Source organism: Camelus bactrianus, chromosome 1 (genome assembly GCF_048773025.1).
Source record: "Camelus bactrianus isolate YW-2024 breed Bactrian camel chromosome 1, ASM4877302v1, whole genome shotgun sequence".
NCBI lineage: Eukaryota > Metazoa > Chordata > Mammalia > Artiodactyla > Camelidae > Camelus > Camelus bactrianus.
Genome location: NC_133539.1, coordinates 56,625,928 through 56,650,567, shown reverse-complemented (window position 1 = coordinate 56,650,567; position 24,640 = coordinate 56,625,928). Strand labels below are relative to the sequence as shown.

Genomic DNA, 24,640 nt, shown 5'->3' with positions numbered 1-24,640 from the left:
CATTCCCAGGCCCCAGAGCTGGGTCTCTTCATTGCTCCTCGTGTTGCTCTCTTCATCTTTCCCCTCTATCTTCTTGTCTCCCCTTTTCTTTCTCATCTCCCTCCTCCACCTTTACAGAGACGTCATCCTGGAGTGTTTGGGCTGCATTAGGAGCTCAAGTTCAAATTTCATGCAGTGAGAAAGCTGCACAAAGTCTTGATGCATTATTTTGCTTCACCCATCTGGGACAAAGCAACATTTCTCAAAGTAAACTCAAGGAGGGAAAGTAAAAAGTATCGCAAACTTGTTCTCTGCCAGGCACTGAGTTAGTGCTGGTGACTAGGACACAGATCTTGTCCCCAGGGGTCCAGTGGGAGAGGCAGGTAGGGTAAGGGCTCAGAATGATCTGGCATGGTAAGTGCTGGGACACGGCTGACAACCTAACCCAGCACTGGGGTTGTGGGAAGGCCTCTGAGAGAGAGTGCCCCCAAGCTGAGCCCCAGATATGAGTGGTGGTAGCCCGACAACAGAGGGGAGGAGAGGAAAAGGGCCTTGTCTTATCCAATTCTCACAACCTGACACTGCAGTTCCTCTAATCTTTATTTATCAGTTAAAAAAAAAAAATGGCTCAGAGGATCCAGTTAGTTACCCCCAAAAAGGTCACCTAGTAAATAGTAAAGCCAGGATGCAAACCCAAGACTTCAACTCTCAACTCAAAATGCCTTGTGTTCAAGACTGCTTAAGGTCCACTGAGTCTTATTTCTGAAAGTGACTTTGAAAACAAAGCAAAAACCCTTTCTCTAGGTAACATGGACTTAAAAACAACTGCACAGGCTCTGTTATTTAACTTCATGGTCTATCAGCTGCAAGTGCCTGGATCATTCTGGCTGTGTCGACACGGGCATGGCCTCAAACAGGTTCAGGTCCAGGTGCATCTTTGACTCACACTGAAGTGTAGTTGTTCCATCAGAGCACCTGCTGCATGATGGTCAGTAACTCAGGAGATGCTTTAAAGCAGTCTTTGTCCTTGACATGTATTCAAACTGTTCCACATCAAATAGGACCAAATTGCAAGAGAGCTCTAAGACTCCAGCTGAGAGTCTGGGTATGGTTGTTCAGATTGTCCACTGTACAAGAGTGGCTGGCCAAGGGGGCAAATTAGGCTGACTTCATCCTACACTCTGCTTACCAGTCTCTGTGCCCTGTCCTGGGGCTTGTCTGCCCTCCCAGAGGGGGGCCATCTTTTTCCTAACTAATGTGCAGAGCTCCCCAGACCCACCATTTTCTTTCAGAAATGGAAGATGACTTATTGGACTATAGTGGCCATTTCTCCTCTGTACATTTTGTAAATTGATATCATTCAGAGTCTTAGAAAGCTTTCATAACAGGCCTCCATCAAAAGGCAGTTCTGTATTATTATGGATTTTCCTCATGGATTACCTAAAATGATACAAATGGAAATTTTAAAAATCTGTTCTTTTGCAACCAAAAATGTGCCACTTTTGGCTCTTGCCCAACTCAGTCTAGTTTGGGAACTCTGATTCCCCAGGACTTGAGAAACACATTCCTAGCTTCCCCCTGATTGCTGGATTAGCACAACTTCCTTCAGCCCACAGCTGAATTCCAGCCCCAAGGAAGAAACATCTTAGACAGAGTGAACTCCCAGCCTGGAGCCTGTCAGAGGTTGTGTCATGTGTTTGCATTAGCTGAACAAAAAGCAAGCAGGCTTTCCGGCCTTGCTCCCCCTCCTCCCCACACCCCTCTCTGGAGAGGCCAGTTAAAGTCTAGACAGTGTCTGCTTGGCAATGAGCCTTTTCAGCACAATCTGCACAGTTCTGCAGCTCTGACTTTGGTTGCCTCTCCTCACTCGTCCCCTCTTCCTCGCCTCCGTTTTCTTAGTTAGCCTTAAACTGTCTCAGGGGACTGGCATGAGCCACACATAGAAGAAGCAGGTGAATGAATTTATAATACTGTTAGGATTCAGCTGTCTTGAGAGGTTCAGAGTTGAGAAAATACCAGTTGTGCTGGCTGAAGCTATGGCTGAGTTTACAGAGGTCCCTGAGGTGAGCTGGCTTCCAACAAGCCTCCGTTTATTGGCAAGAGATGGGCTGGAGCAAACCCAGGACAGGCAGTGCACCCAGGTAATGAGCCTCATGCTGTCCATGGTGGAGTGAACTTGGGCAAGTCACTGGACCCCTCATCTGCAAAATATGAGGGTTAGAGTAGGTGAGCTCTCAAACCCAGTTCTGAAATCCTATCCATATAAAAGGAGGCAGACATTTTAGGTTGGATTGTCAGAGTATCCTACTTATGGAGTCAGGATATTTGATTAACTCTTGTCTTAATTGATGGCCCAAGAAAGAGCAGTTTGAAAGAGAAGCTGACTCAGGAGCGGGAGAAGAGAATGAGTAAAAGCAGGAGGCATTTTGTGCCCCTTACTTGCTCCTGCGTGTATGGAGTGAAATATAAACAGTACATCATGTAGCACCCAAACACTCTTCCTGCCCAGGAATCCCAATTGCTATTTATTCTACAGAAAGAAATCACTTGATTTTCCACTTTAGAAAGCAGCTACTCCACAACACCGGGCAAAAAATAATAATAATAAAGAAGGATGCTGGGTCCTCTTGGGGTTGGGCAAGGAATCTTTAAAAAAAAAAAAAAGAAAACCAAAATTCCACAGTGTGCAGTTTGAACTTTTATTGAACCTACTGAAAAACGAAAACTTTGTTCTAACCTTTGTATAAATGTTCACATTTTCTTTTAAAAATAATGATGCAGTATTGAAACAGCTTACAGAAATAGTTGTCTGAAAATATTGCACGAACCCTAATGTTTTCCGGAACCCTTCTTGCCTTCTTACCATGTTGCCTGGCCCATGACCAGGATCCTGGGTTTCTTCAACAGGAATTGGTGAAGTTCTTGCCCTGGTCCCCATGCCTTCTCTCTAAATCAGTTCAGGGCTCTTGTTACAGCTGAGGGCACTGCTCTTTGGCCTTGACTTCAGTGTTTAAATCAAGTGTCTTGAGAGGATGAACACAGTAAGGAAGCAGAGGCCAATGCATGTGTTTCAGTCCTGCTTAAATGCTTGGTACCTGAACTGCACTCAAGCTCCCGAATCCCACTAGACAATCCCAGTATGCTAAATTGTGCTGACTGTTGGTCCTGAATGGGGGGCTAGCCCAATGTTGTCTGTGGCTTTCCTAACAAGGCCACTTGTACAGTGTCAGAACTGACTTCACATTGACTGTGCTCCAGGGTAGACTATATACACATACACACACATACATTTTACTACTTAATTGACTTAGGTCTCACTACTTGAAGAGTATGACTGTCTACCTAAAGCTCAAATACACTCGCCTCACAAAAACTAATGAAGAGAATCATGTATGTTATTAATCATATGTTAGTTTGATTGTTGTGTTTAATCTAGTTTGGTACTTTAACTTCTGTTATACTGTCTCAGTTTCTTTCTAGCCTAGGGATACAGATGAGTGCTTATTTTTGTGGTTGTAAAGTTTGCTTGTTAATAAACATTTACTTAATAAGTGTATGTCATTCATTCATTCATTCATTCATTCCCTATCTTACTCCAAAAATAAGAATTATTTTTTCTTCTCAAATTCCATGACTGGTATATCCTACTAGTTTCTGTCAGGGTTAGGCTAACTAAGCATATTTTCAGTGATGGAGAAGGACCCAAGTTTATGGCATATCATTTGCAACAGAGAAAAATAAAATGGATGACGCACTTAAAAAGAGTACTGGTGACTCACCAGGATGCCTGGATCACTCAAACTTTTGTGTGAAATTGACACGTGTGGAATTACTATTAGAGCAACTAAAGCTTTTGAAGCAGAATTCCAGATGCCCACACTGAGCCCAGACTCAGACATACAGGAGTTCCCTTCACTGTCAGGGTCCCTGTCGGGAGGACCCAGAGGTGGCTTCTGGGTGGCCCAGCCCAGCTCACAAAACCTGCTTTGGAATGGAGGCAGAATTCACAAATGCTCAGAACACTCAGCTTCACTTTTCCAAGGGCATTCTCATGCTTGGGTCTTCAACATATGCTATAACTACAATGCTAAGTTAATTGGGGCAGGCTGAGGTCTACATCAGAAGCAGGAAATTCACCTGGCTTCTCCTTAGAGCCCTAAGGATCTTTCAGGAATCTGTTCATTGTGCTTTGTTCCCCCCCACCCCCTCCTCTAGTCTTCTTTCTCTCCTTGGCATTTTCTATTTTCTTTCCTTTCTTATCCTGTGTGGCCTTGGCCTTGCCAACAGCCACATACAGAGAAACAGACTTCCTGGTTTAGCTATTTATTTTAAGGGTAAAGCCTTTCGCTTTATGCATTAATTGGTGTCAGTATCACGTTCAACAGAAGAGTAATTTTCTGCATGGCACCAAGGGCTGGCTAATGATCAAAGAAAACCCCAGCACAAGGATATCCACTTCAGGTGTGAGTTTGTTTGGGGTTTCTCAATTTCCTTTCCTGGGGGATGGGAAGAGAGGGGAAAATGGGATTGGGATGTGTTTTGAGCAGAGGCCAGACATTCAAGGCCAGACATTCTTTGCTAAAATGTTGGATGTAGTAAATTCAGTACTCACTGCAGATTTACTTCTTAATAAAATTTGCTAAGCTACTTGTGGGCCATATTGTTTAAAGGACAGTTACAAAGTGAACAGCTTTCTCTCTGAGAAATACAACTGAAAAAGTCTGTGTTTTCTTTTATTTTCTATGAAAGAACATGTATATTATAACCTGGCTGATAAGAAACTATAGGAGTTGGCTTTTTGTGTGTTTGTTACATGCCCTATCTAGGCAAGCTCTCTCTCTCTCTCTCTCTCTCTTTTTTTAACATAAAAATAAAATCCTGTAAGAATAACCAATGCTTGAGGATTGTTACCCTCGCTGTTAGTCAGTTGACAGCTTAGGTAATTGCATTTTCCCTCTAAATTCCCTTTACACATCTAATCAGAAGGCTCTTCATTTCCTGCTGAAGTTGCTTTATTGAATTGCTGTGTGGATTAGAGAGCAAACTAGGTTCCTCCCCAGTGGCTATATTTCAGTTGGTGATTGGGTTATTTTTCTAGGTAATGCTATCAATATTTTGCCTGTTGTAAATGGCATTCTCGTTCAGTGACCATAATTACTCAAGTTACAGTGGCCTAGAGTGTAAAGACTTCCTCATTCCCCAGTCATCTGTTAACTCCAGGGAAGTCTTCTGTCTACCCAGGTTGGTGAAGTGTGTGTGTGTGTCTGTGTGTGTCTGTGGCAGCTGAGGCAGCTGAGGACTATTAGGGCCCTAGATTAACAACTTGTGGATTCAGGTGTGACAGCAGCCATATTCAGAAAGTCTTGATATTCTCTTTGAGGCAGAGACAAAGGATTCTAAGCCCAAGGGTGTTCAAATCATGGGAACTGTCCTAAAACAGTTTCTTGTTTAGAAATGGGTAGAGAAAATAGGAAGAAGGAAAATGGTGATGGGGAGGACTATAGGAAGAGGGGGGAGGCAGTGGTGGGGGCAGGAAATGTTCACTGTTAGCTCTAGTGGGGTAAGTAAGTGAAGAATGTCTGGTCTTTATCTTACAAGCTTCATGAGGAAATACTGTGAGTGATCACTGCTGATATATTGGGTCAGAAAAATGGGTGACAGTTTTTGCTAAGTGAATGCATGGTCTGTAAGCAAGACTCATGGCAGCAAATGATAATGTACAAGCTATAAATTAAAATGGTACCTGTATATAATGTGTATAGCAAGGGAAATACTGACATAAAGTTCCTTACATAGGATAAGTGCTCAATAAATAGTAGCTGCTATTCTTCTTGTTGTTTTTGCTTAAATTCCAGGGGAGAGAAGAACTACCAGGAGAGACATACTGAGCCTAGACCCATGTTTGTCACACTGCACTGAGTGATGTTAATACACATGCTACCTAGAAGAGAACATAGGCAATACATTCTCTGATATAAATCATAACTATGTTCTCCTAGGTCAGTCTACCAAGGCAATAGAAATAAAAGCAAAAAATAAATAAATGGGACCTAATTAAACTAATAAATGTACTAGGTTTAATGGCTTTTTAGTTGCAAGACTTCAGAGCTTTACAATGTTCATGTGCATTATTTATTTTCCTCTCTGAGAGAAAATTATTATAAGCAATGTTTACCAGACATTTCACCACAGAAAGCCATTTCAAAGAAATACTATAAATATTTAAAGACTAGTATTCCATGGAACAGTTTGGAATGGGTCAACTCCAGACAGATTTCCGTAAGCAGATTCTATTTACATCTTGCTGAACTCACTTCCTAAACTGATTCCATTCCATGAAGAAAGCATGGGACTTGACTGGACCATTGGCATGGTCATGTCTATACTTATCTAGAACTGGCTGGGGGTTTTTTGTTATCAACTTGGAGTATCCAGGAGTCTTCTTTTTGATTTTTCATTTTCCCTATCCATACCCAGTCAGTCCATCAGAGCTCTGTTGGCTCTACTATCAGAATATATCACCTCTCCATTGACTGTCTGTCTCCATCACCACCACCCTAGTCCAAGCCACCATGATTTTGTGCTTGGACTATTGCAGTAGCATCCTAGCTGCTCTCCCCTCTAGCCTCTCTCCATCTACTTCTCTACACGACAGCCTGAGTATAATCTTCATAAAACACATACATGATCACATCATTCTCCTGTGTAAAACCCTCCAGCAGCCCTTGTTTCATTAAGAATAAAATACAGACTTTTTACCAGCACCTACAGGGCCCTACATGCACCAGCCCTGGCCTGCTTTTCCCAGCTTATCTCTCACTGCTCTCCCTGTTGGGCCCTGTGTCACAGCCACACTGGCCTCTTTCCTATTCCAGGAACATGATGAATTCCACCCTGCTTCAGAACCTTCGCACTTTTCTTCTCTCCGTCTGAACTGCTCCTTTCATTCTTCAGGCCTCAGCCCAAGAGAGCGTTTCCCAACCACTCGATCTAGGTGGTGCCCCCCTCTCCCAGATTTCTTTGTCAAACATACTCTGTATTCAACTTTCATCACAATCTGAAGTGATCGTGTTATTTTTGTTTATTCACTGTCCTCCCTCTTGAATGTGTACTCCTTCAGGACAGAGCCCTTCTCTTTCTCGTTCACCAGTGAATCCCCAGCACTTCAAACTGAGCTTAACATATAGTTGGTGCTCAGTGAATAATTTGCTGAATTAATCAACTGGCCAAATGGATTGACCAGTGCACCCAAATATTTCATCTGCAATATGAGAAGATGCATTGTACCCTGCCTGTAGTCTTTGTACCTCAGTCATCTCTGTGCCAGATTCTGCAAGTAGAATGTGCACCTGCGAAGGTGGTTGATAGCACATGCCCACCAACACTTTGCTTAACCCTAGACTTGGTAGACATGCTGGGCTTGCTTAGTCTGGCACGTGGATTTTCTCAGCTCCAGATGAAGTTGGAATTTACACAGACACTAGCTGAATAATAAATATTTTTATTCTTTCTTTCCGTGATCAACAATTCTGATTTCACTGGGCATCATTCCCAGAGTAAGTGAAAGTCCCAAAGAATGTAGAATAAAGCATTAAATTCTACTATTGGTGTGATTCTTTGCCCCAAAGCCTCTGACCACTTTGTCTTCTGACCTCATCATTTGCTGAGACCTGTACTTTTCAGGATCATTTCTGCTTTTGTTCTTTCTCCTTTTCATTTGAATGGTACCTGTGATGTCCCCAGTATGGGTAAAATAATGTCTCTGGATTTACAGATTAGCTCTCAGAGAAGTCTTCTATCCTGGGGAAGTTTCCACTAAAGACCCAGTGATCAGTAGTGGGTTCCCAGGAAACAGATCACCCCACTTCTCTGCAGTCCTACTCTCCAAACCCTCCTACAGTTGACCTGCAGACCAGGTTCCTGACTTCGTAGCATACTGCACCACTTTTTAGTGGAGTCAGTTCAATGTGTGGCATTTCTCTAGTGTCTAGTCAGTTACAAATGGAAGAGAACAGAGCTTTGAGAACTGTACTGCCACATAACACTTGGGAATGTTTTTACCACAAATGATAATCTGTAGCTACGAAGCTAGTGGGTTTGGGGGTGGAGTTTCTAATGCAGTCCTCGGGGAAAATAAAATGAACAGAAGAGGAGGTCTTTGTGCATTGTTGGTACAGGTTAAGGGTCTCACAGGATTTTAATCTCTGCAAAAATAGGGAGTTTTGCTACGATGGAGCAGGATACCTGGCAATCTCTCATTGGTGGGCCTCCTGTCAGCTGAGACCTGATTGGCCAGCACAAGTAGGCTTTACAGCTCCTTCCCCCCAGCTGTGACTTCCCGACTGCTCCAAGGAAAGAATGCAAGGCAGGAATGTCTCAAGAAGAATAGAATGTGCATGTTTTCATTGACTTTAATCTCAAGGCACTAAAAGCATGCACGCACGCACGCGACTGTGTGTGTGTGTGTGTGTGTGTGTGTGTGTGTGTGGGCGCGCGCGCGCATAATATTATTAAAAGCTGGCAGGAACAGAGTATTTTCAGTTGAGCTGAAAAATGAAAAAAATAGTTTTGAGAAATATCCACCTCATTGCCAAAGTTGTCCATGGACTTTTACGCACAAAAAAATTACATTTCAAAAATTAAGAGAAGGCTCCAAGTAGGTAGTTTAATTAGCCCCTTATCATTGTTTCATGAGATAAGCCATACAGAGTCCTAAAGACAGGAGGTGGCAAACATTTTATCTTCCTTATGGAGGAGACCAGAAGGGTGAAGTGACTTGTCCACAGGCATTGAAATCTGAGCCAGAATTAGGCTTAAGTACCCATGACACCTGCCCATTTTCAAAGCACCAAGTGTTTCAGTTTCCTGGTCGCAGATGCAGCCCAGCATGCTGCTTTCCCCCACGTGACCAGCCAGACCTGTTGACTTCAGTTACACACACCACTTCTAAAATATTCCAAGTTAAAGTCTTACTCTTTCTGCCTAAACTCCCCCTCCTTGATTCAGCTCTCAGTAATGTGTCGGAACTCAGAACTTACTGTTCAGAGCTGTGCGGTTCAGGAGGAAAAACCACTAGCCATAAGTGGCTCTTGAGCATTTGAAATGTGGCCAGTCCCATTAAGATGTGCTGTAAGTGTAAAACACATGCCAGGTTTCAAAGACTTAGTATGAGAAAAAGAATGTAAAAGATCTCAACAATAACATTGATTACATGCTGAAATGGTAATCTTTTGGCTATATTGCCTTGAGTAAAGCAAACTATTAAAATAATTGTATCTATTTCTTTTGACTTTTTAAAATATGGCTACTGGAAAATTTTAAATCGTCTGTAAGACTGATGTTATATTTCTATTGGACAGCACTAGACACTTGTCACTTCACTATATGTTGCACTTAGCCACACATGTCTTGAGTTAGCTCTTACTAGATTGTGTTGTCATGCTATTTAAAATTCCATGTATATATGTCCTATCTCCTCATCTAAACTGTCAGCAGCTTAGGGACACAGACAATGCTTTGTTTTTCCTTAAGTCCCCAGCATCTAGCATGATGTTTGGTATTTTGTTGCTTGATTGCCTCATATTTTGCTTACTTTCTCCAGAATAGATTTTGTCCATTTCTACTTTGGACAATGATAAGGAAATGCAGGTAAAGTTGTTTGGAGTTTAGTTTTTTTCAAAAGGATTGGTTTTATATAATTCTAATTTGTTCCAGAAAGATTAACATTCCTCTAAACTGGACTGTTAAAACCAAGGGAGCCTGCAGTGGGTGCTGGAACTTCCTGACGTGCCTGCCCAGCAGAGAGCAACAGTGTTAACTGGTGATTACAGGTTGTAATTGCCATCCCAAAGTCTTGAGGAAGCTCCACATTACACTCAGAGATTTGTGCCCCATTTTCCAGGACCTGACGGGGTATAGGTCCAGGTAAATAAGGCACATTGGCCCCAGTGGCTCCCAACCTTGAGCCAGGGTTGGGAGAAGAGGGCCACTACCAACCATGGTTGCCAAGTAACTGCCAGGAACCCTGACCACAGGGCTGTGATTCCCAGAGTCCCTGAAAAAATACCAGAGGATGCGCCCTGGGTGGGCCTTACCCTTTAAACATCCTACAATTTTGTAACTGAGCTTGTGGCTAAACCACATGCTCATAATTTCTAGGCTGGCTATATTATGCCTAAAATACAGTCATTTCTGCTGGTTCCCTGGGAGAGTCTGACCTTTCCCTGGGTTTTGTGACCACAGGATCCCTGAGCCGCTGTTAAGGAATGTGTAAGAATACACCTCTGGAAACCTCCCCTCTTCAGGGGAGATTTATTAAGTCTCAGTGCTGTGGAATGATCCCACTCCAATGACCACATTATTGCCATGAATTCTATGACAGCCATCTCCCTTTGGCAACAATGGATGAAGTGAGCAATTGTCTCTCTTTTTTTTTTAATAGACTTTATGCTTTTAGAGCAGTTTCAGGTTCACAACAGAATTGAGCAGAAAATACAGAGTTCACACATAGCCCTCCCCACCCACACATATATACTCCCCTACCCTCAATATCCCTCATCAGTGTGACATATTTGGTACAATCGATGAACCAACATGAGCACATTATTATCAACCAAAGTCCATAGTTTACATTAGGGTTCACTCTTGATGTTGTACATTCTAAGGGTTTAAAAAATGCATAATGACATGTAGCCATCATTATAGCATCATACAGAATAATTTCATTGCCCTAAAAAATCCCTTGTGCTCCATCTATTCATTCCTCCCTCCTTCCCTCTCCCAAAACCCCTGGAAATCACGATCTTTTTATTGTTTCTGTAGCTGTGCCTTTTCCAGAATGTCATTTGGTTGGAATCATACAGTTTGTAGCCTTTTCAGACTGGCTTCTTTCATTTAGTAATATGTCTTTTAAATTTCTTCCATGTCTTCCATGGCTTGATAGATCTGTTTTGGTTTTTTTTACTGCACATATACTTTTTAATTTACATATATGTACCATTCATTGTTTCTAAGAACGTTTAGAGCTTTAGCTTTTTAAACTTACACAGTTATCAAAGGAATAAAGCCAACCACAAAATAAGAATTAAATCAAAAAGATACATACACCCTGCTATTAACAGCAACATTATTATAATTGCCAAGATAAACAGTTGTCTCTTTAAAGAAGTAGTTAGAAGGATTTGTAATGACCAAGATTTTAAAGTAACAGTGGTCTCGTCTGCCCAGGTTCCTCAGCTTTGCAGCCCATGAATATCCTCATTTGGTTGTTGAATCAAGGGAGATGAAAGCTACAAGAGGCAGTTCATGTCCGAAGTGGTACTTGCTTTCGGTTTCTCATCTTTCCTAGGCTATGCCCTAGGAAAACTGAGTCCTGGGTTTCTGTGGGCTCATAGACACCAGGTTAGAATTTCCTCATTATAAAATGAAAATAAGCATTTTTCTACTTAGGCAGACTAGTGATTAAGGTGACCGTTTGTCACAGCTTATGCCTGTTGTCCAAGGCTATCTATTTAAAAGTTCCCCTTTGACTCTCAAAAGTGTCCCAGTTTGGTTGTCGGTGTCCTACTGCCAGCAGGTGCTCCCCCGCTCAAGCTCACATACCCCTGCTTGCTCAGCACTCATCCAGCATCCCCCTCACAGAGGAGCTGGGCTCCACAGTGATGTATAAATTAAGTCTTCAGCTTCCCTCAGTGATCCTCAGACTCAGATCCAGAAAGCTCCTGTGGCTAGGTAATAATATCACCTGTACAAACTCTTCTCCAAAAATTGACTTCCTTTGGATACTACCTGAATGGAGCCCTTCACTTGCATTTGGACTTGCTCTGGGTGTGTATCTGGGTCGTGGGAAGTGAGGATGAGGAACACTGGGTGGGGAGGGTCCTCAAGGGTCTGGAAATGAATAGGCTGGAGAACAAACCCTGCTTGTGGAATCTGAGGGTGATGACCACCACCACCTCTGGCATTTCCTTGGAAGACTGTATTCCTCGGACTCTAGGTTTTCCCCCCACTTTTCTCTCGATAGGTAGTTTCTGTGGCAACACAGTGTCTGAGAACTTCTAATTACATCTGTCTGCTTCTCCTAGAACCATGCTGAGCCACACATATGGGGACTTCATTTAGCCCAGAGTTTCTTGCTGGGTTTTAACCCCTTCTGCATTCCTTGGGCTGGAGAATAATTGCCAGGATGCTGAAAACTTGACAGATGCTTTGCAGCTAAACTACCCCAAAAGATTCCCAGGGCTTTGTCCATGTCTTTAAAGAAGAGACTCCTGTGGCTCTGCTGTGCTGGGTCTCTGGGTCGCTCTGTTCCATTTTGTTCCAGTCAACCCTGACTCCTGACTTCCTTGTTTTTGCTTCAACCTCTTGCCCCCTCCATTCTGTCAAATGGTCTCAGCTCTTATTTGGACATCACAGTTCCTTTCAAGGTACCTAAGCGCCAGGGGAAATGAACCACTTGGGCACAACTAAGTCTTTGCCCTTCCCTGGCAACTCACATTTCACTATAGTCCAGCCCACTGCAAGGTCAGCCTAGTGGATGAGCCAGAAAGGAGTGGCTGGAGACCTCTGGAACCTTCTGGGATAGAGGAAGGGTAGAACATCTTTTTTGTCATCTAGGGAGACCGATCATCTTGCCTCCCTTCTGCCTCATCGGGCAGTGTCAGGACGGGGTCCTGAGAAGAAGTAACACAAAATAGCTGCCTTGATAATACGCCCATTTTCACAATTTGACCTCTTCCCACTTGTTTCTCTTCATCTCTGCTTCTCCCTTTTATAAAGGCCACCAAATTGTCGGGCTGCTCTTTGATGGCCTCTGCTCTACACTCAGATGTCCCACCCAGTTTTGCCTTCCTCTGAGGTACCTCACATTCCCACGTTACCTCTTCCACTTTCCTTCCTGCCACCAAATTATTCCCTCAGCATGGCAGCTAGGTCATACATTAATTGTGGACAAAGGACATGACTGAAAGCCATTTTAGTCCCCCACTATTCTCCTGTCCACTTCATTAACACACACATACCCCAGTGTCTTTCTGTGGGTCTAAGACAATCTCTGATTAGTGAAATTCCAGGCTGAATACTTATGGCCTGGTGGAGAAGGGTAGGGTCTTTAGGCTTTTCCCCCAGAAAGACTGGTACTGGAAGGAGGCAGCTCCAGGAGAGGAGCTGGCACAGAGGGGCTGTCTTTCTGCCCCTGCTCCAAGGTGCTGGGGTTTAGTCACTCTTTCATACTTTCAACAAAAGTTGCCTGAATGTCACAGAGTACTGTGCCAGGACCTATGACAGAACTCTAAAACAGAGTCCTTGTCCTCTAGGAACTTACAGTTCAGCTGGGAAGACAAAAATCTGCACAATCAATTAAAAAATTATTTTTAATTAAAAAAAATTTAAGTGATCAGAAGGAGTTCCTACAGAGAGGAATGAAAGTTCAGAGAAGGAAGGAGGAATTCATACCAATCAAAAGGGAAAAGTCACTAAAGATGGAGGCGTGTAACTTGAGTTAAGCCTTGAAGGACAGGAAGGATTGTGACAATCCAGACAATAAACCAGACTTCCCAGATGGTGACATTATTTTTTTAGCTGGTCTTGTGGGACATTCTCTGCCCGCCTGAAGGTTAAGGAAGTAGCTGACAGTACCTCACAGTGCTGATATCTTCAAAGGGTAATGAGTTCTCATGTCAAAATGCAGAACCTCCGGAGCCCCCATCCTCCTCATTTTAATCTGCTGAGATCACCTGCTCTACTTACAGACACCTTCTGAAGTGCCTGTGGCCGGAGGACCCGAGAAGTGAGGGTTCCTGGAGGTGAGGAGGCCAAGTAAACAATGTAGTCACCCAGGAGAGAGGAAGACTGAGCCACGTGCCAAAACCGGGTTAAATGTGGCCAAGTAGATGACAGTGTCAGGCATCGGTGCCAGGTCATGTGAACCACCTTGGAGAGTGGTGGCTTACGTTTCAGTTTTAGGGGATCCATGTTCAAACTGGGATGATGAAAAGGAGCGGCAGATTGGGGGGGGGGCGGTATTCTCCAGCTCAAGGAAGATACCCAAGTTCTCTACCTCAGTGGATTCTTTCCCTTGGAGGAATGTATTTCAGGGGCTATCTAAATTCAGAAGAGCCCAGGCCAAAAGGGGTGGAGAGGAGAACCCACAGCTCTTAGCCTGTATCCATATCTTTTTTGCCTTCCACCAAAGCAGGGGAATAAATCCTACATTCCACTCAGAAGTCCAAAGAATGTGAATTCTACTTGGTTCGGAGCTTGGGGAGCCTAGGGAGGTGGAGGGCTGGCTTGCTCAGGATGGAGTGCCGGGAATGTGTGGGGATGTTGGTCCAGATGTGGCCGGCACTGCAGGGGACATTTCTAAAACTGGCTCTCGGAATTCTCCCACAGCTGCCCTAGAGCTGTCTCCCCTCGTTAGTTGAGGGAATTGGGATTTAGGTGTGTGGGTTTTTTTTTTTTTTTTTAACTTTTAATCAACCGTTTTCCTTGAACTACATGTGGAAATAATTAGAGCATGAATGCTGAGTAAATGTGAGTCCTGGCAGTCGCAGACATACTTCAGTGACAGGTTCTTGGCAGGAATGAAGAATTGTGAATCTCGTGTGAAGCTCCTTTAGCCATTCTCTCCCTTCTTTTCTTCCCCTTTTTTCTTATAAGGCAAACACAAATAGAAATAAAAACATTATTAATGGCATTTGAGGGGAGTAGAGGGTTCCAACCAGTTAACTAAGAGTGAAATCAGGCCACTCAGTTGGGGTCCCATTACTGCTCCCCTGATTTCCTCTGCTATGATCCAGGAGGGAATGAAAAAGCATTGGTTATGAAAATCCTTTGACTATGGAAGCCAATTTTTATTCCCCTACCAAAGCCCAGCAAAAACCCTGAAACACCCTCAAGAGGGTCTATACATAACCGGTATCTTTAGTTTGGGCATGTGGGTTTGTTTCCTTGGGAGATTAAAGTTTGATATTCAGAAACATCAGAAATGGTAAATTTCTATGCTTACTAGTTAAGAGAATTCTAACAAATTAAGGGAATTTGAGATCATCAAGAACCTTTTCGTTTTATAGGTGGAGAAACTGAGGCCCAGAGAGGTCAAGCACCTTGCCCTGTCACACAGTGTGTTAAAGGCAGAGATATGTCCAGGGCCTGTCTCCAGGATTCTGCATCAGTTCTCTTTACATGGGAACCTCACTGCCTCTGCCTGGTCTGCCCGCTGGGTTACTGGTTCACATTTTAGCAGAGATTTAAAAGCTCTTTTTTTTTTGGAGGGTGGGGTCTGTTTCTTCCCAACATTTGCCAAAGCATTTCTCATACAGTGCCATTCATCATCCATTCCTTGGAACTCTCTAGACTTCTTGGTTTTGCTCCCAGTTTTCTGAATACGCCTGCTCTGCTTTTTTGGCTGCTTTGCCATCAGAGTCCTCATAGGGTTGTACAGGCTGTTCACTGCACAAGGAGGTGAGGGGGGCACTAAAATCCAGCCTGCACTCTGCTTGCCAAGCCCTGTAACCCGGCCTGGTCTTGCATCTGCCCAGAGAAGAAGACGCGTTTTCAGATTTGCACAAGGACCCCTTGTGCAACCTGCTCTCCTTCCTGCTCCTCTGTGACCATCTTGTCCCTTTCTCTCAGTTGCCCTCAGCCCTCCATTCCCACCCTTCCCTCCTGAGCTCATTTGTCCTCATCATCTACACAGATGATGTCCAGGTGTGCATCTCTAGTCCTTTATTTTCAACTGTCAGTGGGATGTTTTACTGTCTCTTTAGACTTATGTCCATAACAGAGTCATCATCGCCTGCCCCTCTTTCATTCAGCCCCTTCCCATGGCTCCATCTCTGACAGACGCACCAGCAGCCTTCCAGACCCTCAAAGCCAAAGAAAGATCTTGGCAGCTCCCTGGATTCCCTCCTTCCTCTCCTCTGTCCAATGTGTTGCCAGATCTCCTTGTTCTTTAGAAGTTTCTCTTGGATTCCTTCCTTTCTCTGTATCCATGTCACCACTTTCCATGAGACTCTCATCACCCTAGACTCTTTCTAGCTGGTTTCCTTGTGACCCCAGTTCCTCCTCACCTATCTCTTCCCATGTTCCACAGCCAAACTGTTCTTAAAACCCTCCTGCTCAAAAACCTGCAAGTTTTCTGTCCAGGTCCTACCATTGTTCAGGGCTCAGCTCAAGTCCCATCTCGTCCAGGAAGCGCATCTCCTAGAGTCAGCCGCGTTTACTTCAGGACTACATTGGACTGTGTGTGTTAGTTTCACCTCCTGCACTAGGCTAGAAGTTCCTGTGAGGGCAGAGGCCACAACCCATATTCAAGAGTGTATGCCATGGGGCTTGTACCGTGTTGGTCACAGGCTGCTATCCTTCTTGTTTGTTGTTCTGGGCATTATGAAATATGCTTTCTGATGAGTTTAAACCCCTTGCCTTGGCCTTCACTGAAGAAGACTGGAGGACTATTCATACCCTCTACTTTGTCCTTTAAAGTGGACAAGTCTCAGGCAGATGGTGGGAAAACAGAAAATGAGTACCATGCTCAAGCCTAACAGACTAATTCAGAATGGAAAGCAGTCTGGCTTCAAAGTTTCCATTCAGGGTTCTGAAGAAACTGAAGGGTGAAATTGTGAAACTAGAAGACTTACAGCATTCTTTAGGAAGACTGACAGGCTATCTCAGGAATTCCCAGGGATCACTCTGAGGACTGTAGACAGAGAGTGGGGAGCTGATAGCCTCTGTCAGTCAGAGTGAAGTCTTCAGATGTGCCTGAGTCGGGGAGACAGCATGGCACGCCGGGTAGACACCCCAACTCACTGCTGTGGACCCATGACCTGAAGATATAAGAGCAGAAGTGCTTTCTCAGGGGCTGGAGGCAGAGCCCACTGGCTTGACTCTAACCTCAGTCACAGTACTTGGAGTCACAGTCTCCTCGCTGCCAGCAGGGATGAGTTCTCCGGCCTCATAGACCCTTCTGAGATTATTTTCAGTCCTATGTGAAGGGGTCTAATATATTTCTGACTCTACGTGCATACTAAATGCTGCTATTTACTTATGCTATGATTGCACAAGACCATTGCAGGAAGCTGAACCTACGATTACATAGAAACCAAGCATCCAGTCTGCAGTGCTGTATCTGGGTCACCTCAAGAAAGACCTAACGTGGAGAGGGAGGCATCTGAAAGATGGCAGATGAGCAACTGAGAAGGTGAAATGGCTTCCATATGAAGATGGCAGTGTAGATCCTTCAGTCTGACAAGGCAAACACCTAGAGAATATAACAGAATCTGTAAAATAATAAAGACAGTGATTAAGGTAAACAGCCATGTCTCATTTGAAATTTGGAAGTAGTCACTTCCCAGCACACAATACATTATCACATAATGAGTAGAAAAATGTGTTATCCCATACACTGTGGTAGAGGCTGAACACAGAGAAATTAATACAGTGAAAAATTAGATAATTCTTGAATGACAGGTCCTTAATAGTTTTTTTTAATCTTAAGGCCTATCCTCTTGGGGTGATGCAGCCTTTATGTTAATATCATAAAGCTCTGCCACACCTTCCCCCAAGCATCCTGGTGCCTTGTCACTGGCCACTGACACTGACACTAACCTGAATGAACCCCAGATGACACAATGTAAAAAACATTTATTGAGCATTTTTTTCAGGCAGGACAACGTGGTGGGTCTGTGGGAAGGCAAAGTGTGCAGGCACTTAGTCTACCTGAGATGAGCTATATGTGCATAAAATATTAAATAGGACTCTGAATAATAGACTAAAGGCCCCAAAGCCTGCTTGTTTTTAAAGAAAATGTATGTAAGATGGAGCGTTAGATTGACTGAGAAGCTAATTTAGCTTCAGTTTCAGACCTTTTACTTGCAAGTCCCCTTCCAAAGCCCTGTGCCCTATTTTGCAGTCATAGGTATATGTTCTTTTTCTTCAGGAGGGCCCCTCCAATTGTTTAAGCTTCAGGCCCCACAAAACCTGGATCTGGCCCTGGTGCCTAAACCTTGAGATGAAAGATTGGTCGTGAGCACACAAGAGGGAGGGACACTGTCCCTGCAAATGCAGTGCCTACTGCCAAGCACATCAGAGCAACTGTTAGAAGTCACGACTTCTTCCTTCTTTCCTAGAATATATAGGACACAGCAACACATTTTTTTCAAAGAAAGAGAATCAGAGAGAATCGAGCAAGGTCATGTGATGCTCCAGTTAGTGGCTTTGCCTCCTCCCTGATTTTCTCAGGCCTGTGCTACTGGGTTCCATTCCAGAACAGCCGCTTGGGAGCAGCCAGCCTCCCACCCTGCACTCCTCCCTGGTCTCCTCCTGCTCTCCCCAGTTCTGTGAATTCCTTTGTCCCCAACTCTATGGTGCTCTGCATATCTGAGGGGCCCTGGTGTTCCTGTGAAGTTTCCATGACTAATTCTGGTGAAGCAAGGAGAGCCTTTCTCACGTCAACAAAGCTGCTCTGTCACAGAATAGTGGAAAGTGGAGCCAAAATTCCACCTTGGCGTATGCAGGGCTGTTTTTTTTTCCAAAAAGAAAGTTGGGAAGGAGGAAAAGGATGGAGGGGACAGAGCCGACCCAGTTCCCATTAGTGAAATGATGGTATATTAAGCTGACAGTTTTATGGCTTTGCTTATAAGCTTCCTCCCCTGCCAAAGCACACTGTTCTTCCAGAAATTGTTTTACTTCAGAAGACTTTTTTTAAACATTCAAAGCATATTTTATGTTCAGACTTAATGCTGGTCAGCCCAGACACGCTATCACCTCTACTGGTGGTTTTGCAAATAACTTGCTTTTCCCTTTGCTTGCAAAGGATCTCTTTCAATTGCAAAAATACTTTCTGGTTTTTTTAGATCTTGGATCCAAGACAACACCTTTTTTAGCTTTGATTTATAAAGAGGCAAAGTGATTTACTGGAAAGAGGGCTGGAATTAAAGTCTGGAGACCTTGGGCCAGGACCCAGCTCTGTACCCATAAGGTCTTGAACCAGTCAATACAGCTATGAGCCTTCATTTCTTTCTCATTACAGGGTGTTAGATCTGGAGGGGCCTTAGAGGTAACCCCTGCCTGCCTATCCTAAAACGTTTTGAGAATAAAAATGATAGTAAAAATTACAGACTAATCAAAATTGCTGTACAAATGGAAAGTATCATTATCACTATGCAATGGCTCAGAGAGGAAGTTTTTCCCTGGTAAAAGTCAGCAGTGTTCCCGGTCATCTTTTACCAAGAGGAATTTGCATTGCGAAAATTAATCATGAGACCAAACCCCTGAGCGTGGCTTGCAACACATAATGAAAACAACATAAAAGCAAGTCAAGGATACAGAAGGATAAAGCTTCTCCATAGGGAGCAAGTATTTTGTCTATTTGTCTCAATATATCAGAGTGTCCACACTTCCAGAACACACTCCCTCTCCCCACTCAACCACACTCTCACAGGTACATTCATACTTACGGGTTCATATACTTGTAACCACATACTCCTAGAGAATATTCATATGCCAGTGTGGGTCTATGCATGGATAAAATTCTCATACAGCCTTGGGACCTAATTCCTAAAATTGTTATGGTGGTAAAGCAAACAGTTCTGTTTCAATTGCAAGAACTGCACTGCATCTGTGACCTCCCCCTGTGCCAGTCCTTGTAGCTGTAACACACCCCCCCCCCCCAGCTCATTCCCTTGACTCTTCCCCAGAAGGCACTGTCGAGGCTCTGGGGTCAGGCTGACCTGTGTTCTAATCATGGCTCAGCTTTTGCTAGCTATGTGGCCTCTGCACATCACAGAGCTTTTCTGAATCTTAAATTCCTCCTTATCTGTTACATGGGACTAAAAATATGGAAAGCTACACAGACATGAGGACAGAGATATCTGTGAAGAGCCTCACTCAGTTGTAGGTGCTCTGATTAATATTAGCCCTAGGCCCTGGTCACCCCCTTCCCCACAAGATTGCTGCCTTACACCTGGCAGGTTTCTCTGCCTTCAGCCCCTCTCCATCCAGGCTGTCCTGCACTTTGAATCAGTATTTCCAAGCTGGAAGGGACCAGACACAATATTCCAAAGCATCACCTTCATCGTGTCACCTGCCCCATCCCAAACTTCCCAAGGTTTTCACTGCCCGTCAGATCCACGGAGAGCCTCCTGAATCACTTGGCAAGACCCATGCCCTCCTCCCTGGCCACCTGCCACTCCACCTCATCTTTCTCTTCCTCACCATGCCCCCCTCCACTCACACACCAGGCAGTCATTGCCCTGTCCCATGAGCATATTCATGTCATGTTTACCCCCTCATGCAATGTTCTCCATGGGGCTTGGAGAAGACTTTCAGTGACACAAAGAGGCCCCCCTCTGTAGAAAATTTTCTTCATTATTGATTTCTGTGTTACAGCATGCTGCAAACGGGCAGAATCGCACAGGGAGAGGAGGGGTGCTCTGAGGGCTTCAGGTTAGACATTTTTCCCCAAGTCAGCAAATCTCTGGTTCCTGGTGCCCTGATGCCTGCAGGGCACCTGCCCCTTCTACCACTCCACCCCACCTTCACCATATCTCACTGAGAGGACAGAGCTGGGAGGAGCTGCAGGAGCCAAAGATGTGCTTCTGCATTGCGGCTCTGGGCTTCACAAGACGAAGAGAGGGATTGCCACCTATTGACAGATGTGCCGCCTGCAAAGAGGAATGCTTGTGTATGTAGCATTTCTCTGTGGTCTTCAAACAGGATAACCCGGTTGTTAGGCACTTGGGTTTTTTTCCATTCAGTCAGTCCTGCTCTCAGTATTATCATTCCAGTGTAAGGAAGGATGGGTGGGGACTTGACAGCCCAAGTTGATAACGGCATCTCAGGGGGTAAATTGTCTGAAAATCAGTTGCCCACTGTAATAATGGCCACTTTCTGTTGTGAGGCAGACCCTCTGTTGCATGCAGTCCGTCTCATGTAACTCTCACGCAGACCATGCAGGGATCAGTGTTCCTATTTTACACACTAGAAAACTGAGGTTTAAAGTGAGTACCCTGCCCACATGGCAAGGAAGAAGCAGAGGTGGGAGGTGGGAGTCAAGTCTGTCTGTCATACTCTTAAGTACTTTCTCCCAACATTTGCTGATTATGCAAGTCAAATCCCTATCATAATTTCCTTAACCCTCAATCTTCTATATGTGAAAATAAGTCAAGTATAAAAGAATACTTTCCCCTTTGGTCAGGCAGAGTCCCAGCTATGCTGCTTTCTGCTAAGTAACCTCTTAGGCTCAGTTCCCTCGTCGGTAGAAACGAGAGATGGCTCTGATGTCTCGTTTCTGGTTGTCCTTGAGCTTAAGCGCATGTATAATGAAAACCACTTTGCAGGGTTCCACATATTTATAAACAGGAGCTTAATCATCTATTGTCTGAAGATCTGGGGAATCCTAGCCCCTCACTTTTAGCCGTCGGACCTTGGGCAGTTTACTTGACCTTCCCATCTTTGGTTTCCTCGTCTATAAAAAGGGGTTAATAATATGCATGTTTTTGCAGGGTTGTCCGAAGTAAGATGAAACTGTGTGTGTGAAAACACTTTGTAAATGTTAATAGTGCTGTTCAAACATTAGTCCCTATATTTTAAGTAAAGAGTATCTGTTCCTTCAAATGAATTTTTGAGAATTGTTTCTGAAAAGTGACTTGGGTTGAATTCGACCTATAAATAAAATCTTTTATTTTTAATACTCAGTAAAAACAAACGTTAACTGAAAAAGAAGTTCTGTAAATGCCACAGGTTATTCTGCAGGGAACCCTATAAACGTTAACATGAATAACACTTCACAGGCAGCTTGCTTATAGTTTATGACACAATTCCAAAGACATTATCTCATTTCTCCTTCACAAGGCAGGGCTGATATTTACTCATATTTTACAGATGAGGAAACCAAGGCTCAGAGAATTAAAGTGATTAATTACAGACACACAGCTAATAAGTAGTAAAGGTTTGTGGGTATCTGTCCATGGGGCTGTGTGTTGGTGTGTCTCTGAGGGTAGGCATTCTGAGCATGTTTTTTTAATGCATTAGTGTATCTTTTACTCATGTGATACATTCATGAGGGGTATATGTTTGCCTGTATCCCTCAGTTAGCATGTGTTTTCATGAAGGGAAGAGAAGAAGGTAGTCTTACCTGAGATTTTTTTTTTTACACTGGTCAGCAATAGCCTTTTTCTCTTCATTTTTAGAACAGCTTGCCATTCCCAGGGACAGTTTCCAAGAGAGCCCTGCCTGGAGAATATGCTCAATTTTTATCTCCACTCCTGGTTTAGGAAACAACAGCTCTCTAGTACCCCTGGCCTCTGGGAATTACTTCCTCTTTTATTTGCTGCCTGCCAGCTTTATTGAATTCCCCATAGCAACATCCAAAAAAGAATGGGTTTAGCAACAGCCTGTGAACCAATGAAATGTGAGCATGGCAAGGGTTTCTAGACCAATGGGAGCCCTGCATGAAGGGCAAGCTGGCTCAGAGAGAAAATAATAACCTGGAGTTTGCAAAGCAGCCTCCAGGTGGCAGCAGACCAGCTATATTGGACACAGACCCTCAGCTCAGCTCTCAACATCTACTTTGGTTTTTTGGGGTTTTTTTCGTTTTTGTTTTTGTTTTTGTTTTTGTTTTTGTTTTTGTTTTGCTTTCTTTGACCTATTCTTGGGTATAAAACATTTATCAACTATAAGAATTTTACAGTTACAAGCTCTGTGGGTGTGAGTTCTCTGCATGACGTGGTAGACATGGCCTGAAGGATAGAATCTAAGATAGCCAGCCCTATGACCCCATCCCAGCCCCAACCATCTCTGTTGGTTCTGTCACAGCAGTGACAGTGACAGTGCTACCCCAGTGGGCGGGAGCCTGGAGGCCATGGTGACTGCCTGCCCAGCCAGTTAGGAAAAGGGCTAGAGGAATCACATTCTCCTTCATTCAACCACCACTACTGCTGGCCAGAGTGGCAGATGAGGTGGGGCTGGCTTTCTGCCACCAATGAACGAGGGAAGGACTGTGTCACTGACAGATTAGTGCCCATAAACACCCACATTCTCAGTGGCATAGACTGGGACCATTCCCTGCCTTGCCAGTTCTGCCGCATACATCTGAACATGAATGTCTGACCGCAAGTGGTTTCAGAACAGTTCTGTCTGTCAGGTGCTTTGGCCCCCTTGGTCTTGGAGCCAAAGGCAGATATGGACAGGGGCTGAATAAGACCATGTCAAATAATAGCAGATTCATGTTTCCGATGGTTTAGCCATCTTTCTTTTGCCTTTTAAGATAATAGTGCCTTGAATACTACTTGGTGAGATTTTGTCCATTTCTGCCTGGCTCACCCTTCTCATCCTTTGAGATTCAGTCAAGGCATCCTACCTTTAGAAAGTCTCATTTGATTCTCATCCTCCAGCTCGACGGTGCTCCTGTCGTCACACTTCCATATTGCTTTCTAAACATCTCTTCACTGTGTTTCCTTGGAGAGTCTTGGAGCTCCTTGTGGACTGGGACTGTGTCTTTCTGTCTCCAGTCCTTAGCCAAGAGTTGACATTTAATGGGTGCTCAATAAACATTTTTAGAAGAAGGGAAGCATGCAGGAAAGAAGCTCTTGCTCTTGAAGAAACAAACTTAGGGACCACTAGGTAGTGGGCCTAAGCAGGAGCAGTGCTGGCCTACAGGGACAGCTTCTGGCTATTCAGGACCCTTCAGGACATAAGCCACATCTCCAGAACACCACCATTGGCTCATCCGGAGATGGGCTCATCTCAGTGACAAGGTTTCCTTTATGATTTTGTGTTTTAGGAAGAACTAAGGAGCAAATCCAAGATCTGTGCCAATGTGTTTTGTGGAGCCGGCCGGGAATGTGCAGTCACAGAGAAGGGAGAGCCCACCTGCTTGTGCATCGAGGTAAGTCCTGAAGTCACAAGCCAGAGGACAGTGGCCAAGGCCCCTATGGTTACCTTGCTGGAGCTACCAGTCAGCAGAGCAGAGCCAACGATTTCACCATCTTTATAAAAGCACACCTTGTCTATCTAAAAGAAGTAAAATTTTTATCTCAGGAATGAAAAATCAGATGTCAATGTAAGGATATTTTTCCTTTAAAGTTTTTTTTTCTTTAGATGAGACTGACAAGGGCTTGATTTCCAGAAAATATAAATAGCTCATATGACTTAATAAGAAAAAAAAAAACCCAATCCAAAAATGGGCAGAAGACCTAATTAAGGAATTCTCCAATGAAGACATACGCATGACCAATAGGCACATGAAAAAATGCTCAATATCACTAATTATCAGAGAAATGCAAATCAAAACTACAATGAGGTATCATCTCACACCAGTCAGTATGGCCATCATTCAAAAATCCACAAATGATATATGCTGGAGAGGCTGTGGAGAAAAGGGAACCCTCCTACACTGTTGGTGGGAATGCAGTTTGGTGCAGCCATCGTGGAAAACAGTATGGAGGTTCCTCAAAAGACTAAAAATAGACTTACCATATGACCTAGCAGTCCCACTCCTGGGCATATATCCAGAGGGAACCTTAATTCAAAAAGACACCTGCACCCCAGTGTTCATAGCAGCACTATTTACAATAGCCAAGACATGGAAACAACCTAAATGTCCATCGACAGATGACTGGATAAAGAAGTTGTGTTATATTTATACAACGGAATACTACTCAGCCAT

The 24,640-nt window shown here is 44.0% G+C and overlaps 1 protein-coding gene across 1 annotated transcript in view; it reads left to right on the top strand.

Annotated features, from left to right (window-relative positions):
- FSTL1 (follistatin like 1) overlaps positions 1 to 24,640 on the top strand; it is a 51,277-nt gene that overhangs the window by 9,641 nt on the left and 16,996 nt on the right. Inside the window, exon 3 of the mRNA XM_010970864.3 lies at positions 23,756 to 23,860. Within this exon, the coding sequence (XP_010969166.1) occupies positions 23,756 to 23,860 (105 nt within the window). The remainder of the gene's footprint in view (positions 1 to 23,755; positions 23,861 to 24,640) is intronic.